The sequence below is a fragment of the Bombyx mandarina genome, chromosome 01 (genome assembly GCF_030267445.1).
Source record: "Bombyx mandarina strain Sakado chromosome 01, ASM3026744v2".
In the NCBI taxonomy this organism is placed as follows: domain Eukaryota; kingdom Metazoa; phylum Arthropoda; class Insecta; order Lepidoptera; family Bombycidae; genus Bombyx; species Bombyx mandarina.
The window spans coordinates 19,965,267-19,984,386 of NC_143208.1; the positions used below are offsets into that span (position 1 = coordinate 19,965,267).

At 38.8% G+C, this 19,120-nt stretch overlaps 2 protein-coding genes and 1 long non-coding RNA gene across 6 annotated transcripts in view; 2 read left to right on the forward strand and 1 right to left on the reverse strand.

The window, feature by feature from the left end:
- The window catches only part of asrij (OCIA domain-containing protein asrij), a 32,511-nt gene that overhangs the window by 273 nt on the left and 13,118 nt on the right, over positions 1 to 19,120 (reverse strand). For 2 of the 4 annotated variants that reach the window (XM_089732203.1, XM_028171049.2), the window contains exons 2-5: positions 14,055 to 14,181; positions 2,271 to 2,448; positions 1,759 to 1,901; positions 1,511 to 1,622 (exon numbers count right to left, since the gene is read on the reverse strand). In XM_089732203.1, coding sequence (XP_089588329.1) covers positions 1,511 to 1,622; positions 1,759 to 1,901; positions 2,271 to 2,448; positions 14,055 to 14,181 — 560 coding nt within the window. Of the gene's footprint in view, positions 1 to 1,510; positions 1,623 to 1,758; positions 1,902 to 2,270; positions 2,449 to 4,963; positions 5,085 to 5,368; positions 5,665 to 14,054; positions 14,182 to 15,064; positions 15,848 to 19,120 lie in introns of those variants that run through there. The other 2 variants (XM_089732196.1, XM_028171047.2) reach the window with 2 other exon arrangements.
- On the forward strand, positions 904 to 1,344 carry LOC149503641 (uncharacterized). The gene is made up of 2 exons (XR_016324050.1): positions 904 to 1,207; positions 1,238 to 1,344. It is a non-coding gene; the product is annotated as an uncharacterized LOC149503641 (long non-coding RNA).
- Positions 15,565 to 17,922, forward strand: LOC114240487 (uncharacterized). The gene is made up of 3 exons (XM_028171052.2): positions 15,565 to 15,814; positions 16,112 to 16,798; positions 16,990 to 17,922. Exons 1-3 carry the CDS (start codon positions 15,607 to 15,609, stop codon positions 17,574 to 17,576), a joined length of 1,482 nt encoding a protein of 493 aa, XP_028026853.2. The 5' UTR covers positions 15,565 to 15,606; the 3' UTR covers positions 17,577 to 17,922.

Consider the following 19,120-nt stretch of genomic DNA (forward strand, 5'->3'; position numbering starts at 1 on the left):
TAGTACTAGTTTCCAGAAATCGCATAATTTATAATTTTTATAACATGGCGGTAATAGCGAAGCGTGACCAAATTTCACTAGCAGAATATAAAAGTCTGTTGTAAATTAAATTCTTTGTTTTGCACAACACATGTACAGTTTCTGCAGTTTTAGCTTTATATTTAATGTACATTTGTGGTACATTACTAAAAGCCAAAGTAATAATTGTTTTTTAATTTCCGCACAAACAGACAATGAACATATTACGAGCAGGACAACTACAAACTACAATAACAACTAAACAATCAACAAATCTAGAGGGTTGCCAACAACTTGAAATAGCTGTCTATGAATATAAAATTACTGAGATTTACATTAAATATAGAGCGGCAGGCCTTTGGCGTACTATTAATTTAATATAATTACAGAAATAAGTTCATAATTTTACATCAAACTGTCTTGGTCCGGCAGTCGATAAAACTTGACTCACTGTTCTTTACTCATTAGATTACCTGCGTGTGAAATTCGGTTTTAAACAGAATATTAAGCATAATAAGCACAAGCACATCGCCAAAGCATAACATCTTCAAGCATGGGTCAAAATGGTACTTATTTATTGTATTACCAATATTTAAATTACAATAAATCATAAAACAAGAATTTATCCAATTCACATAAGAAAATGCAGAGCAAGTACCTAACTATTCGCAGTGCAAGCAAATCGCAATAACCATTCAACACGTAACATTAATCTATGAAATAATGAAATAAATAAATAAAGAAATGATCCTAAAGCAGGGTCATTTCATTGAAGTGGCTATTGATATATTTTTTATGTTTATTATAAAAAAATAAAAAAAAGGATACACCTGATGATAGAAGCATGCGGTATCAATCAAGTTAGGGAATTTAATTAAAAAAAAAAGTGTGTGTGTCCGCTCCGACGCACGACTGGAGTTTACTGGATATAAAAAATTAAACGAAACAATACGAGAAATAGTTCTATATTACGACAACACGATACACAACAGATTATTAACAAATTAACGAGACACAAAACAAACGACTAACAAATATATGAAAATACAATAATGAGAGAAACGCGCGATCAGTACGAGGCTTTGTGGCGGACTGCCGGCGCAGCAGCCCGGCGTCACCTGCGATAACGCGGCCGCGCGTTGGCTCCTGATTGGCGCGCGCACGCATCACGCAATCAGGAGCCAATCAGGCGCATAACGCATTTCGTGTGACATGCTAGGCGCATAACGCATTTCGTGTGACATGCTAGTACGATTTTGGTCCCCATAATTTTCATACCCCGGGCCTATATATGTAAATCGATTCTAAAGGAGTAAACTCCAATAAACTCCAATATTCACGACTAAAACTAATACTTTAACTTTGTGCTCTTTGATAAGAATAAAGGGAATAAAAGTTTCAGTGAATAAAACTTTTAGTAATCACTAATCATAAATTGAGATTTTAAGATCAACTAAGTTTTTACGTTGTCAGTATCTATGACCTCTTGTACCTGTAAGGATCCTGCCTCTCCTTGACGTACTGTCCTCTGTTTTGGCGACGTAGGTCATCGTATGAAACGGACGGACGTGCTGGAATGGGTTCCTCCAGGTTGGGTCCTGGACCTGAATACAAAGTTAATTATTACAGTAAATGGCGTTCCCTCGGTCCTAGGACATGTTCTTCTTTAAGCATTATATAAGCAAAGTACTTTCTGGTATACAACATCGAAAAAAAAAACAAGAAAAAAAAGAGGTCCACCTTCATTATCAGGTCGGTAAGTATCCTCGCTGAAGACAGGTCGGTTGGTGTCCAAGTCGAGTGAGCTACCTGGACCAGCATCAGAATATATATCATTGGTAGTGGCTCCGTACATTGAAGGTGTCTGTACTGGCATTGAAGTCCTGTAACATAAACATTACTAACCTAACCAACCTAACTAAGCTAACCAACTAGCTAACTAGTAGCTAGCATGACAATATGGCCGTAAGCAAAATTTATGATAATGGCAAAATATTGTCTCAAAGAGAAATCCACATCTTGCTGGCCACCCTTCAGATGTCATCAACGTTTATGAAGATAGATATACTGTAAAATATCAATTGAAGTCTCATTTATAATAATTAAGAAAAGATTTTGTTGTGATTTTTATTGGATCTAATAGCTTTTAGTTTTTGTTTAACAGTAAGTAAAGTATACAAACAGACAGATATTAAAAATTTTTATTATATCAAATTCCTAAAAATATATAGATAAATTAAAAAATCACATACCCTCCAATCTTTCCATTCTTCCGATCTCTTAGTATCTGCCCTATATAGCTGCCAGGCAATGCCATCAGCTTCTCAGCACATGCCTGCTGGTATGACAACTTCCCCAAGAAGTAGCCAACCACTACTGCCAATGTCACCTTTGGGAATGGACCAAATCTTGGGTTCGGTTTCAGATGTCCTGAAATCAAATTTAATAAGTAATCGAAATAATATTTAGGCTTGCCCAAACACTTCATCTCAACATGTCCTCAGCATAGGTTTTCGAAAAAAAATATTCTTGTCTTAGATTTTCAATCCACTGCATTACCAACTTCTCACCAGTCTTCTATCAGTAGTCTATGGTTCTAAATATTTTCAGCAATCCAATTTGTATTATTATTATTATATACCCAGAATCCCTCAAACATTTGTTTTATTAAGCCTGGTTACAACACATGCACTAAATACTATGCATGTTATTTATCGTGAGTTAGGTTTTTATGCCATTTCAAAATGTTTTAGGTGCACTACGCCAATGAAACATCACAAAGGGACAATAACATATAATATTCATAATGTAAGAAAGAGTCGGCCGGTAGATAATGCACTCAATAAGAACTGCTTCTATATAATAATGAACTGTTTATTAATCATTCCATATCCAACTTATTCCAAAGCCATATACATTAAAATAATTTCATATTATTTGCATGTTCAATGATAATCTCATACCATATAAATAAGTTACATTTCTACTTGTAGTATGCAAATCACCAAAACATGTCACTGTTTTCATATATTACATTTTAGCTTTACATCAGGTTCCTGTAGTAAAAAAATGCTTTCAGTTCCTTTTTTTTAAATTATGATTGAAGGATTACTGGTGGCCTGGAGGCCTTTCCAGTTTCACTAGGACAGGTGGGCGAGCAAAGGCTCAGCCAGGAGTGGTGGGATTTGCTAACAGCTACCCAAGCATCTCCGAAGGAGACTAAACAGCTCAAGAGCAGCTGCTTCGCGAATGAACCTACTACCGGATCGGAATCGTGACCCGCTGAGAAGATCCGGCGAGATACTCAGCGAGCTGATTCATGGGTTAGGTTGCACGTCGACCTCTTTGTCGAGTTCGACGAGTACGATTACCTAGGTCCCTAAGCCTGCTCCTAGTGTTAGAGCTGAAGGCGTCTAATGCAAAGGTTATTGGATCTGATGGATCCGTAAGGACGTGTCTAGGGTGTCGACTGTGACTGGCTCCTGCGTGATCAGGATTCGGGGAGTAGTCAGCGGCGGCAACGATAAGGCGATTATCATGTCGCATAGCCTTATCGAAGTACCGTTTCGACGCTGACTTCATGTATTTCTGGATAGATTCGAGGCCCAGGTCGTCGTGTAGGTCAATGTTCTTCACGAACCACAGAGCTCCGACGGCTAACCTGCAAAAGCGGGATTGTAGAGATTGGAGGGTGTCTATGTGTGTGCGGGCCGCGTGAGCGAACACCACACTCGCGTAAGTCATGACGGGCCTTATGCAAGTTTTGTAAAGTGTTACCTTGTTCCGAAGGGACATTTTACTCCGCTTACAGATCATGGGGTAGAGTCTACCGAGAATAAACGCGGCACGGTCACGGACTGATTTTATATGCCGTATCATCGATTCATCCAGGGTAACGCCCAGGTACTTGACCTTCTTGGCCCAGGGTATGGGTTGTCTAAAGAGTAATCGGAGGTATGAGATTCCTCCTCTTAATCCGAAAGGAAATCCGTGTGGAGCTTCCCCTCTGAAATAGCACCGCAGTACTTTTCGCTGGGTTGATGTCTATGCGCCATTTTCGGACATCTGTCCTAGGGCTAGGGCTGCGCTCTGAAGCTTCTTTGGGATTAGGGACTTGTTTCTACTGGAATAGTAAACAGTCTTGTCGTCGGCGAATTAAGCTAACTGGGTCGGTGGCGACCAGGGGACTTTCAGTTCTGTGTTATCCAAAAATGTATGAAATTAATGACACTTAATAATTGTTGGAAATATTCATGTTTCCATTGTAACTATATTGTATAGATTCCCTGATAAATACAGTTCCATTTATTTATCAAAACTCATGAAGCTGTATCTCTGAGTGATAAAGACATGTGGCTACCTACTATAATCTGATTGATTTGGCAACCCAAAAACTTATACAGCAAGGTACAATGGTAAGACTGGAGCAATTTCACTGGTGCTATTTATATTTTCAAAAATATACTAATGATTGATACTTAACCTCTTAAATCTAACTGGAAATTAAGCATACACAAGTCGACTATTATCAAAGCCGGCAATGTGACTTTTGGACAATTATTGGTAAATCAGAAATACGAATTATTGACTTTGTATTCCATTGGCAGTCACAAAACTCTTCTGAACGGCATCTTAGATAAATAACAGGTTAAGTATTAACCTTTATTTAATGCAGGTTTTGAACCGTATTCTTTGAAGGAGACGATTATATTCAAATCAAGCTGTATTGACATATCAATAACTTTTTTTTGTCCAAATGCACAGATTGCCACCTTTGATAATAGACGACTCAAATAAGCCACATAATATTTTACATAGGGAATTAGTAATTAGAAAGGATTAAGATTATAAAAAAATATATGCCTATTGATAAACAGTCTCTAACAAACATAAAATAAAACTTTCTAAAGAGTTAATTGAATTGAGCAAGCTGTCTAAGACTCACCCTTTTGAATAGCTGCAAATGTGCCCAAACCTAACACAGTGCCCAGGGGAAGACATCTTTGGAAGAAACTCTCTTGATTGCATTCAGCTAACACTTTCAGCTCATCTTGAGAAAACTTATACTGATGGTAGACAGTTAAAATTTGTCAAATACATAAATAAATAGTAAATACCTACCACACTAAAAAATAAGTTTTTTGTTTTCAATAATATGAGACCTAACGTAACCATTCAATATATTTCGACGATTTACAGTGAGAATAATTTATTGATTTAGAATCAAGCGTCAGACAGGCAATATAACATAAAAATTAATTGTAATTTGTTTCATCAATGTTGTTTTAACATTTACTTTAAATATCGTCATTGGAATTGTTTTTATTTTATTAGTTAAGCATAACCTTACCGGCGAAGCAGGAGAGAATGGGTTTGGTTCACCGGGTCCAGGAGGTGTTGGACTCTGTTGATACCCGTAGGCATTCGAATTATTCATAGTTTAAATTTTTAATGACTAAATTAAACAATTGACAAGTTTTAAAAGGTTTGATTATTTATCGACTTTTGTTTTAGAACGTAACATAATAGATACGGACTTTCTGCTAACAACCGACCATAGATTATACACTTAATATATTTGAGACAACCGACGGATAAGCTTTGAGCTCAGTCCATTTATAAAATTACTTTACTCTTTGATTCGCTCGTATGACAAAATGACAAATAACAGAAGTAGTAGTTTTATTTTTCCAAACGGAAAGGCAAAGGTTTCACACCATAAAGCCTAATCTTTTATATATATATATATATATTTATGAAATATGTTATTAAGAAATGCAATGAAGCTGATTCATTTAATATGAAATATGACATGGCATGAAATGAAATTAATTGAAATGAGATGAGATGATATTATTATGATATGGGATATTTTTATGAAAAATGAAAATATGGAGTAAAATGAAACGAAGAATTTGAGACATTAATCAACTGGGATGAAATTAAATGAGATGAGATGAGATGATATGGGATGAAATATAATCTCAGTAAAATGGTGCTCTTTTTCTGAGATTTTTTCAGTGGACTTTTTGGAGGGTCCCGAGAAGTTATGTCCAACGGCTTTGTTTCATTTTCCCACATAATGTGTCATGGTCACCTTTATCGAATAGTGAAATAAAAAAAAATTTAAGTAATTGTACTTGCGACTTTCTTCTACCAATGGTGCGATTTGTGCACTTTCACAGATACTAAACAGCTAATAAACCACCGTTATTACACATTTAAACCTGAAGAAACATTAAATAGACAAAATAAAACAAATCGCACAACTTGACACCTCGCGTTCCCGCCAAAAAGTCCTTAACAAGTTTAACAACTAACAACCGACCGACAAGTAGTAGTAGTAGTTTTATTTTTCCAAATGGAAAGACAGGAATCATACCATACAGGCTTCTTTTATATTAATTTTTTCTTTTATGAAATATGATACTATGAAATGAAATGAAGTTGATTAATATAATATGAAACATGGCATGAAATCAAATGAGATGAGATGATATGACATAATATGGGATATTTTTATGGAAAATGATAATATGAAGTGAAATGAAATGAGATGAGATAATATGGGATGAAATAATATAATCTCAGTAAAATGGTGGTCATTTACTGAGATTTTTTCAGTGGACTTTTTGGAGGATCCCGAGAAGCTATGTCCAGCGGCTTTGTTTCAGTTTCCCACATTTGTGCACTGTCACAGATATTAAACAGTCTTTTTTTTTTTTTTTTTTATACCTAAGCTGAGAGCCTTGAGAGGCTATATCAGCGTAACCCTAACTTTAGTAGGTGAGCTCACGGGGCTCAAACCTGACGATGTTGCTAACACGAACCCTAGCAAGAGTCGTGCTTCGCAGAATCTACCACCGGATCGGAAACGCGACCCACTGAGAAGATCCGGCGAGAAACTCAGTGGGCTGTGTCTGAGAGTTAATTTACTCGTCGAGCCCTTCGTCGCAAGCGACGGGTTCGACGAGAACGGTGACCGGTGCTTGAGTTACCTAAAAGCACCGTTAGTGGATCGGGTGGATCCGAGATGACGTGTTTTGGGCGACGTCGACTGCTTTCCATTCTGTCCGCAGGATCGGGAATATAGTTACCGGCGGCCACGATGAGAGGGTTCTCGTGTCGTGCCGCTTTATCGAAGTGGGTAAAACAGTCAATAAATCACCGCTATTACACATTTAAACCTGAATAAACATTAAATAGACAAAATATGTCTTATTTTTTTTTTACTTTAAGAAAAAAAAATAACCACCAGAGACAATACATAATCATTATCATACATCACCACATCACCACTTTGACCCACGCGTCCAAGTGGCGATGTGGTCACGGCAGATCGTGATAGTCAAACTATTCTCACGTCTGTTTCTGGGACTTTCGTCACCAAGGCATTCTCATTGAAGAGCAATTTGGATTTCGCGCCAAATACTCGTGCTTACAATAAAATTAAATGCACTACTTCACTGCCTACTGTGTGCAGAACATTTTAGTAGGGCTCAATGGAGGAAGACCCGGCCTTACGAGAGCCCTCTTCTTAGATATCGCAAAAGCGTTCAACAAAGTCTGGCACAACGCTTTGATATACAAACTTTACAACATGATCGTGCCAGATAGTTTTGTACTCATCATACGAGACTTCGAGACGGTACCGAGTAGAGGGAACCTGCTATCTGCCGTGTTAAAATCTTGGCTGCTGGAGTCCCGCAAGCTTCCGCTCTCTCCCCGTTATTAATTACTTTGTATAGGGATGTTATATCCCGGAGGCCGGCGACTCGTCTATACCTCTGCGTCAATGATACGGTTTTCTACTAGGTACTAATCGAGTAGGAAGATGTTGTTTATCCATCAAAGACTCCAGGCCGTAGCTACCACTATGGGACAGTGGTTCCGGAAGTGGTGCATCAACATCTACACTATGAAAAGCACAACCGTACTCTTTAAAGGCGTCACTCCCCCGCTTCCACTTCTAATTTACTAAACTGTAGCTTTTCAGCATCCTCTTTGACTAGCCTATATCCAGGGCCGCCAAAGGTCAAATACTTAAGGGTACCCTCGACAAAAGGATGACATACCGTCAACAGACTAAAACAGTTCGCGACCGAGCCTCGTTCTTACTCCGTAGACTTTATCCCATGATCTGCAGGCGAAGTAAATTGTCCCTTTGTAATAAGGTGACGACAGTCCACAAAATGTTCGGTCTTGACTTATGGAAGTGCAGTGTTTGCTTTCGCGGCCCGCACACACATAAATAACCTCCAAGTCATACAACTACGTTTTTATAGAATGACCGTCGAAGCACCGTGGTATGTAAAACCTTCAGAACGGCTTCAAATTACAATCAAAATGTACATGAGTATCTGAAGACAGCGTCAAAATGCTTTTTCGAAAAAGCGGCGCGACAGGATCTTTTATCGTAACCGCTTTAAACCACATACACAACCCAGACGACCATTCAACACAACCGTCATCACCACAAACACATAATTTCCGATCCATACCTGGAAATATGTAAGACCCACTTCTCAACCGCTGGACAAACACTAACAGACAAAATACTATAGGATTTGTCTAAATCTGAATGCGAATTGGCGAGTACTTAAAAAATCTCCCGTACGGCAGCTGAGTCCGTTTTCATGCACCCTACAGATGACAAAGAAGTTGAAGCTCTCATTATATTAACTATAATTTTCAATGGTAGTTTTGCAGCTGGAACTTTTCCAGATGCTTGGAAGACAGCGTTAGTTTGCCCGATACATAAAAGTGGACCTAAAAATAATGTGGATAACTACCGCCCTATTTCACTCTTGTTTATTTTTTCCAAGTTACTCGAGGGATTAGTAAATAGAAGCCGGGTAGAATTCATAAAATCTCGAACTCTTATTCTGACAGTTTGGGTTTTGTAAAGGGAAGTCTACTGAGGATGCCGTTCGTATTCTTATTAAAAACTGCAGTGCCGTCAAAACCAAGTGAGAAAAAATTATGTATTGGGGTATTCCTTGATTTAATTACTGTCTCCGTACCAATTTTACTATAGAAATTAGATACTTTAGGGATACGCAGTATCGCTCTAAATTGGTTCACTAGCTATTTGATGGAAAGAAAACAGTGTGTTAAGGTCGGATCTATTCAGTGGGCGACAGACTACTCAATATGGTGTTCCGCAAGATAGTATTCTGGGGCCTACCTGTTTATATTATATATTAATAATATTTTTGAACTTTCTTTAATAAACGCAGATATTCTGTGCTAGGCCGATGATACAGCAATTATATTTAGCGGATCAACATGGCATGATGCTCATTCTGCGGCTGAGGCGGAAATGTCCAAAGTACAGAAATGGCTACAATGTAATCTTCTGACATTGAATACAAGGAAAAGCGTGTACATCTGTTTTTGCAAAACCTCAATGTCTGCTTCAGCGTATTAACGTTATATACGTTTAACGAGTTTGTTAACGTTTAACGTTTGCGAAGGAATTGATCCTTCGTGTGATTGCAAGGAGATTGCAAGAGTTAATGAAATAAAGTATCTTGGTGTCATAGTGGATGTACAGCTGTCTTTCAAGACACATATTCAGGAGTCGTCTGGTCGAATTAGAAGATGTGTATACGTCATGAAGAATCTACGTGACGTGGCTAGTTTTGATACTCTCAAGTCCATATATTTCGCACCATGACAATCCCTATCAATGTACTGTATCATCTGCTGGGGATCTGCTTCAAAAACTGTGCTAATTGAATTAGAAGGAGCTCAACGTTCAGTGTTAAGGGTGATACTAAATAAACTTCGAAGGTACTTCACAGAACGCGTTTACAAGGAAAGTCAAGTTCTCAACGTGGGTCAGTTATTCATTTTAAAAATATTGTAACTGATACATGGAGCGGTGCTCTCTTCTGAAATACACGATTCCTTGACTAAACGCAGGGTTTATAAATTACCCCACTTCGATAAAGCGGCACGACACGAGAACCCTCTCATCGGGGCCGCCGGTAGCTACATTCCCGATCCTGCGGACAGAATGGAAAGCAGTCGACGTCGTCCAAAACACGTCATTTCGGATCCTCCCGATCCACTAACGGTGCTTCTAGCTACTTCAAGCACCGGTCACCGTTCTCGTCGAACCCGTAGCTTGCGACGAAGGGCTCGACGAGTAAATTAACTCTCAGACACAGCCCACTGAGTTTCTCGCCGGATCTTCTCAGTGGGACGCGTTTCCGATCCGGTGGTAGATTCTGCGAAGCACGACTGTTGCTAGGGTTCGTGTTAGCATCGTCGTCAAGTTTGAGCCCCGTGAGCTCACCTACTAGTTACGGTTACGCTGGAATAGCCGCTCCAGGCTACCAGCTTAGGTAGGAAAAAAAAAATACCTATAACTTTGACAGCTACAAAATTTTCATCGATCTAAAAACATATATTTCAAGAAGTTGCTATGATCTATTATTATTTTTATTACCCTTGTAAACAGACGAGCACACGGCCCACCTGATGGTGAGTGGTTACCGTCGCCCATGGACTTCAGCAATGCCAGGGGCAGAGCCAAGCCGCTGCCTATCGCTTAATACTCTCCACAAGCCTCGTTTGAAGAAGGACATGTCATAACGCTCGGGAAACGCTCGGGAAGTCCCTCCGCAGACCCAGAGGTTCCAAACGATCCGTATTCTATATTTATCTAATCTATATTTATAACGCGATCATTAGATATTGCAATGAAAACCTAAAACACAAAACGGTTAGGCAAGCTAAACCACTAGTGAAAAAATGGTTGTTAACATTGAAGTATATGGACACAGAGAAAACTTCATTAAAATCAAGAAATAGCAGTAGATTTATTAGTTTTGTATCTTTATTTATTTATTTTTATCTTATTTCTTTATTTATATTTGTTTATTTCTACGCTCCCCACATATTTATCATTAATTGACGTGTTATTTTTATTACTTACTTTCTATTACGTTTGAAAACGCATGTTTTTGAGTGTAATGTGTAATAATTATTAATAATAGTGATGTCGTTTTGAGGTCGATTATATACATAGTAAATTGTAATTTGGTCCTCACGATACAGGCAGTGCTTAGTGTGAGGATCACTGGTTAATATTATATTGTTGATGCCATCTGCGCAATTTCTCAATTTGTTAATTATGTAAATAGTATTCTAGGTCAGGATTTATTATTATTATTCCCGGTGTTACTACCGCCATTTTTCTCCTTCCTTGCAAAACTTTGGATACCTAGAATAGCCATTCAACGGTTTCATGACTGCACGTTGGTGTTAACTCACTTGTAGGTATATAACTATTCTCGGCAAGAAAATGTAATCCACTTTGGGATGGCCATGTTACGTCCGATTTCTTAGCTTTATGATGTCTCTAAATGCCAAACGCGTGGCTTGCTAAGAGGTGACATCCACACCATTTAAGCACACTGCACGCTTTACATTTACAGGTCCACGTAGGCAGGGCTTCATAGAGGTAGCGAGAACTTTCAGTGAGTAGGATAGGAGCTAGGGAATCGTAGACGTTGTGCAGCATTTGCTATAGTGGAAAGACACACTGGCAGACAAGAGGAACTCGCGGAGCGTAGCATCTGCAATGAAACTGCGACTTTATTTCAATTCAAAACCGTACCTCTAGAACTCTTAGCTTAGACAACAGTCAACAATTGTTACGGATTCAAACGCTGAAGGTAGACACTTGGGCAGGGAGATAATACGACAGTCTACTATTTTAAAACAAATTGAGCCTTTAAATTTTGCTAGTGAACGAAGCCAGCTGATGGCCAGCTTTGGATAATTTTTCCCTTCTTATAGTGTTAAGCTCATCCACGCATGAATAAAGCTCATGTTACATAGTACGAAAGCTTGGAAGAAAGTGTTAGCGAGAAGAATGAGAGAGAAGAGTGAAGTATCAAACATCTAGCTCGGGTTCACGCCTTTTTTTTCTACCTAAGCTGATGATCTTGTGAGACCACTTCAGCGTAACCTTAAGTAGGTGAGCTCACGGGGCGCAAAACTGACGTCGTTGCTAATACTAACCCTAGTAAGAGCAGTGCTTTGCAGAATCTACAACCGGATCGGAAGTGCGACCCAATGAGAAGTTCCGGCGACAAACTCAGTAGGCTGTGTCTGTGGGTTAATTTACTAGCCAAGCCCTTCGTCGCAAGCGACAGGTTCGACGAGAATGATGACTGGTGCTTGTTTTTGGTGACATCGACTGTTTACCATTCTCGAGAGGTATCTCGTGTCGTGCAGCTTTCTTGAAATGGGGGTTCATGCCGGGACGCAGTACAACGGACGCCCTTTTTTCCCTTCGCCAATTGTGTGAAAAATACCGCTGTGCAAGTAAAAACTTGCACATGTTGATTTGGAAAAAGTGTATAATAGGGTTTCCCGTGAGGTTCTGTGGTGGAGCGTAAAGTAAAAGGAATGCCAAAGAAATACCAGCTGCTCGTTCAAACTATGTACGGTAGAACCAATACTTATGTACGCTCCGCAGCTGGTGTGGCGGTAGGGTTGCAGCAAGGATCAGCTTTAAGGCCTTACCTGTTCATCCTAATAATGGATACTCTAACATTGGACATACAGGAGGAGACGCCCTGGTGTATGCTGTTGGTCAACGACATTGTTCTCGTTGAAGAGGCAGGCCTGAGGTACAGGGGAGTCTGACAAAATGGAACAAAAGGTTGGAAAACGAAGGTTTGAAGATCAATCGAACAAAAACCAAGCAAAAATTACTTACGCCAAAATTCACAAAACGATCATTAGAGCTGTCGTGCTGTATGGATCTGAAAGTAGGGCGACGAAAGTAAAGTATGAAAGAGAGAGTACACGTGGCATAGATGCGAATGTTGAGATGGATGCGTGTCGTGACAAGAATGGACAAAATAAGGAATGAGTATAACAGAGGAAGTGTGAAAGTAGCCCCGGTGATTGACAAATTAAAGAGCGGACGGTTAGCGTGGTACGGACATGTGATGCCTAGAGAGGAAACGCTTGTGACTAGGAGATGTATGGAAATGGTAGTTGCAAGGTAGAGGGGGAAGAGGTCGACCGAAGAAAACATGGATGAACATATTAAAGAGAGGAGTGAGTGTTGAGATGACGGCTCATAGAAGAGAATGCAATAGAAACATTCTCTGTGTCAACCCCACCTAGTGGAATAAGGTGAAGACAAGGTTTTATCGAGATTTTACAACAAACCTGTAACTACTTTTATTGCTATACTACTGTTTCTGATCGCATGCTACTACTATCAATAACTTTTGAAACGGAACATATTCAAAATTTATATTGAATCAGTTGCCAAAACGTTAGGAGCTCTGACGTGTTGCTCCTCTACGTCTATCTTCGATTTGTGCACCGTTTCTTGATATATAATTGCTTTCAGTAAAAAGCGTTTACGGCTTTTTATTAAAGATGCGTAGTACGAAGTATCCAATTTATGAGTAGTTTTTCAACAAAGAAATATTGTTATGTAACATATCATAAGTAGAATTGTAGTCACATGACTTTTCCTTATACACTAATGACCTCGATGACCTATATATACCAAGATTCGTAAATTAATTCCTAGATTATATTAATTGTTATCAAGCTTTGTTCCTGTATTAAGGCTTAAAAAAACAAAGATTTCATTCAACATTTTATTGAAGACCGACATCAATGCGATATAATTATTTTCTTTTAGGATCCGGCGTTGTATTTGCCTGTAAATTATATTTCCTCATCACATTCCCGAGATGACTATTTGCGGGCAATTGTCGTAGTTTCTGGTCGCAGTTGGAAATATATGAAAGCCTCCCGTAGACGTAGCCCAGGACGGCTGCCAGCATGATTTTGGGGTATGCGCCAAAATGCGGATTACGCTTCAGACACCCTAAAATCAGAAAAAATTCATAGAAGTAAGATACCGTTAGGGGAACGTCACTGAACTGTTATATTTAATTGGAATGAGAAAAAAATGCATCCTGAAATTAATCTTACTTCTATGAAAGTTTTCCGTGGCGTCCCTACCAAACCTATGTGATTTAACTTACCATATTTGACGGCAGCGTATGTTAGAGAAGCGAACAGCGCACTGAACGGGAGACAGCGTTGATAGAAGCTCTCCTTGTCACATTCTTCAAGGGCTTTAATTTCGTCTTGTGTGAATTCGTAGTAGCGCTGAAAACAATTGTTTTGTAAATTTTTAGGTAATTTTCTAAAGTGCACGGATTATGTTTCTTTTTTTTTAAACATGTAGGTTTTCGTTTTCAAAGTATCAGTTGTGACTTGTCTGAAGCAATCATTGGATGTGCATCAGCAGGTATGTAGATACACTGAATGCCGCCAACTACTTTGTTATATGACACTGGAGTTGTAACCCTCAATTGTTTAATCATTGACCTAATTCATTCTATGACAAATAAGTATTAAATGTCATGGATATATCCAGGATGGCACCGATTTACTAATTTGCCTGGTCCGGGATAGCGACTGGCCGATGAAGATAGAGTGGTTGATATTCCTGCTTCTCAAAGGGAAATAAATTCGCGTTAGGTAGGTGAAAAAGTACATCATGCTTCTCGCTAGGATAACTTCAATGCGCCACTTGTGAAACACTGTCCTAGGGTTTTGGCTGTGCTATTTGGGTGTAGTACCTTCGAGATAAAGGATTTATTCCTACACTAAACAGCCGTAGTATTGACGAGAAGAAGGATAGCCGAGTTCGAGAACATTGACTTAAACTGACTCAATCGGAGCAGCGAGAAAGCGGAGTCTTGCGGGAATCCGGCCGAGATAGGATAAGGAAAGGGACAATCTCCCTCTCCTCCCCAATACTCAAACGAGCAATTCAACAAGAAGTATCCTAATAATCACTGTCTGCCACGCCCATGTTCATGAAAGCAAATCTATTTAACAAGTGAGTGTATTTCATTTTTTATCGACTGTCCTTCTTGAAGTATGGTAGGATAAAAGTAGGTATTATAAAAAATCGACTTCACATCTTTCACGGACTGTGTTATCTACATTACATAATTTAAAATAATGGTAAAAATTAAGTTACCAATGGGTGTGTGACGTTTCGGATGGGAGGACATGCGTCGCTGGTGCGAGACTCCGCGTAACAATCACAATCTTCCTCCTTCACATCTTTACTTTTTCCAACCATAGCGTCCCTGAATTACATAATCATCGTAATGGAAAGATAGGACGGACTTCTTTCCTTTTTTGTTTAGAAATAATGCATTACAATAATTTTGCTTTTATTTTGTTCTAAAATGGTTGATTGACGGATGTCATACAAAAAAGTAACATGGTAGTACCGCGCTAACCAAAGAGAATGCAACATGTACGTAGATGGTAATACACGCAAGGAGTCAACGAGTCTATCTAAATTAAGTAAGAAAAAAAGTTTATCAATGTCATTTAATCGCAAACATAATTGACAATCTTCAAGTTGTAGTTTCAAATTCTCCAAATGTCAAATTCGTAGTTCCCGTTGTAGAATATGCCACAATTTTTACAGAGTAAAATACTATCGTGGCCACCATACTAGCTAGGAGAGAGCTCTGGCGACGTGCAGGGGGCACATTTGGGGGAGGGCGGATGGCGTTGGCGCTGGTATTGGTACTGGCGTGGAGTGCAGTAGTGTCAGCGGCCAGGTTCAGCGACTACTCTGGGGCTAAAATGCCACAGTACGAAACAGGCGACGAAGGATCTGATGACGCCGAGCCCTTGCTTGAAGACTACCACGGACACTCACCAGACGCCTCCTCACCTCTCGATTATAAGTATGAAGAAGATATTAAATATGGTAATTTTTTTCATTAAACTTGGAAATTGGTATCAGTACTAGAAAAACTTCGATCTGACTTCCTCTGAGAGCACTTTTCTTTAGAGTTCCGAGACTCAAAGAGATCAAATTTTACACGAGAGCTTTTATACATTCGGTTTCATTAATTACGTTTAGATGTTAAATTAACATGTATCTGAATGTTATTTGTGGCTGCGTTTTTGTACTATTAAAGTCATGATAATAAGTGATTGCCATTTTTCATGAATTGAACACTAAAAAAATCACATTCACTGATAATACTTTTTTATTTTATAGGTAAAACAGAAAGTTTGGAAAGAGAAGCCGAAATCGAAACATGGAAAAAATCTAAGGGAAGAAGGCGAGTAGTAATCGATTCCCAAGATACTCACGACACAGAATTTGATAACGAATTGGAAGCTGACTTCGGACGCAGGAGACCTAACCAGAATTATTTTCAGCGCAATCCAAAAACGAAGAGTTGGAACTATCGCGAAGACAACATAGCTGCTTCACGAAAGTCAATGCGGCATGGTCGCAGTAAGAATATAAGGGAACCTGATAATAATAATGAAGACAATTATGTAGAAAAAAAAGAATTCAGAAGAAATAAAAACAAAGAGTTTGACGATGATGATGATGATGAAAGATATAAAGAAAGCACAAAAAGAGTAGTAAGAAGAAAGCCCAGAGATAGAGTTCCCGTTCGACATTTTAATGTTGATTTAAATGGAGATTTAGTACCAGATAGAAGAGTTAAAAACGAGGAGCTGGACTATGCCACTGTCAATGAAGAGAGACGAAGAAGACCGACTTTAATTCACTCGCAAGAAGACCACTACAGACCAAGCATTGATGATGAAGATCTTCGACTTAGAAAAAAACAGAACAAGAAAATTTTTGACGAAGATGGAGATTACTATGATATGAAAAGAGTAGAGAATATAAAGAGCAAGTTACCAATTCTACTACAACGAACTTCCGGTAAGTTTATTTATTTCTTCATTAATTTTTTTTTTCTTATTGCAATTTTATGTTGCAATTTTGTGTTAAACTATAAAATATGCTAATGTAATAGATATTTCTTAAATCGAATAATTGTAAATTACATATTTTGATTGCCGTGAAAGTGATTAGAAGAACAGAGAGTTAACCAAAGGCTTCTGTATGCTCAGCGACGACGTTTGTGTCGACACCCAGCAGCGCGAACATCATCGACGTGCTGTGGACATATCGGCGCGCTGAATCTCCCTCATCGTCGTCTACCAGCCATCTACCGCCATCTGAGACGACAACTCGATCCAGTACAGCAGCACCTACCACAACACTCACGTTAAATATGACTAAATCAAACAACTCATCCCAAGAGCTATCACTAGCAGAGAAATCTAGGTTATCAATTTTGAAAAAGGCACAGCGTAAAGAAAGTATCAAAATTGGTTCATCAACGAAAAAGCCTCCTGTGTTGTTGCAAGTGACAGTTAAAATACCCACAGTGGTAATGGTGGAGCCTCCAAGCTCGGAGGTAATACTGCCGAGGGCTCGCGAATTCTCAGAAGATACTCCAGAGAGGTTGAACCGAGCGAAGCATCTCATGAGGAAGAAACTCATCGCTAGAGCCAAAAACATTCAAGACCTCACTGATAATTGGGATGAAGTCATTTGTGATTACATTGATGTGGCCCTCTTGGATTGTGCTCCTAATACGTGTATTAATATTTTATTTACCATTTTACCACCTCTAGTATTATTTTTATTTTAATTGCACCACTTGTTAATTTACTTATTTTGCATAATGTAATTTTAGTTCGTTCAGTGTCAGCTTTGCAACAGGGAAAACGACAGTTTTAGTCGATATCAAATATATTTGTGTGTCGTAAACAAAGAACAATTAAGAGTTATTTGGTACATCAAAAGAACTTTCCGCAGTACTGAAGTAGCCAGTTGAAATCAATGAAAATGAATACTGCAGTTGTTTCGATCAGCACTTCGTCCGACCCGGAAAGCCTACCTAGCTATTTTCAAGCTACGTTTGTATAATTTAGTGGGTTTTATTGATTTTGCTAACACCGATCTGTGATAATATTGCTAGTTATGGAGAAATAAAATAGTTACATACTTGTGAGTTTTTATTACTTTATTGCAGTAGATGGGCATAGGTGCTCACGGTGCATTTAGTGTTAGGTGGCTACCAAGAGCCACAAACACCCCAGTTTGATTCCGTACCTATAATAAGTTAATATATGAGATGATATGGGACAAATTGCTGTTTTTTATTATGGTCAGATAAATATAATACGCATAAATATTATGTTGAAAAAATAGACCAATTGTGTAAAGTAGTCGTGCATCCCAACAGCGCTGATGTATGGCAATTACTTCTGCAGAAAGGTTAGAAAATAATTGTTAGCAACGATTAAGCTGTGACTCTGATATTGTCGACGACCAAAAACGGCTGTAGCACGCGCTCATCTGTTTTGACCGTGAACTCACGGAACCACCTCGTACGAGTGTCTCGAACGGTCTGGAGGCGCTAAGCACGAGTGGGGGCTTCGGATTATTTTAAGAATTCTGTTGTCTGTTCCATGATGAATACTCCAATGATGCATGTCATCACCACACTGCTCGACACCAAATAATGTTCTATCCTATTACTTTCATTATTCACCAAACTGTAACATGCTCGAATACAATCTTATTAATAATAATTAACCTCCGATTGAAATTGAACGCCACCATTTCGAGATTCGATTTTGTGTGACCTCATATTTTAATTTTTTTTCTCAGTTGCTACGTCTACCTCCGCCAGCGTGGCGGAGAGGGAGCTTCGTGCGTTACTGCGACAACGGAAAGATGTGGCAGATTTTACAGTAGCGGAGTACACAGCGCTCACAATCCAGCCGACGTTTCGGGCCGGTGCCGTAGCTTCAAACTTCGAACACCAATGGAATAGTTTCATAGCCACAAACAGCGCAACTAGACAACTTACATCTAAAATCCTGATACTAATTTTATTAAAGTACTTACAAAGATATAAAGATTATTTTTCATTTATTTATAGCTATAGGTCTGAAGATCACATCAATCCATTTCAATCAAGAATAAAACCTCCGGGAGACTACTGGACTTTATCCACCTTCTCGAAATTAGAACTCAATTTCCTTCGGAACCTCAAATCTTTATGTAAGCAATGCCTGTACTTCGAGCCGATGTTGGCTAAAGGTTGAACAAACGAGGAACTGAACAGCAGCTGCATATATTATGAGTGCGACATTGATTACTCTGAATTGTTTGTCTGAACCAAAA

Excerpts from the sequence above, each read along its gene's own strand:
- LOC114240487 (XM_028171052.2), top strand. The coding sequence starts at position 15,607 with ATGGCGTTGGCGCTGGTATTGGTACTGGCGTGGAGTGCAGTAGTGTCA. Across the intron at positions 15,815-16,111 it reads TGAAGAAGATATTAAATATG|GTAAAACAGAAAGTTTGGAA; the intron begins GTAATTTTTTTC and ends TTTATTTTATAG. Across the intron at positions 16,799-16,989 it reads TCTACTACAACGAACTTCCG|CGACGACGTTTGTGTCGACA; the intron begins GTAAGTTTATTT and ends CTGTATGCTCAG.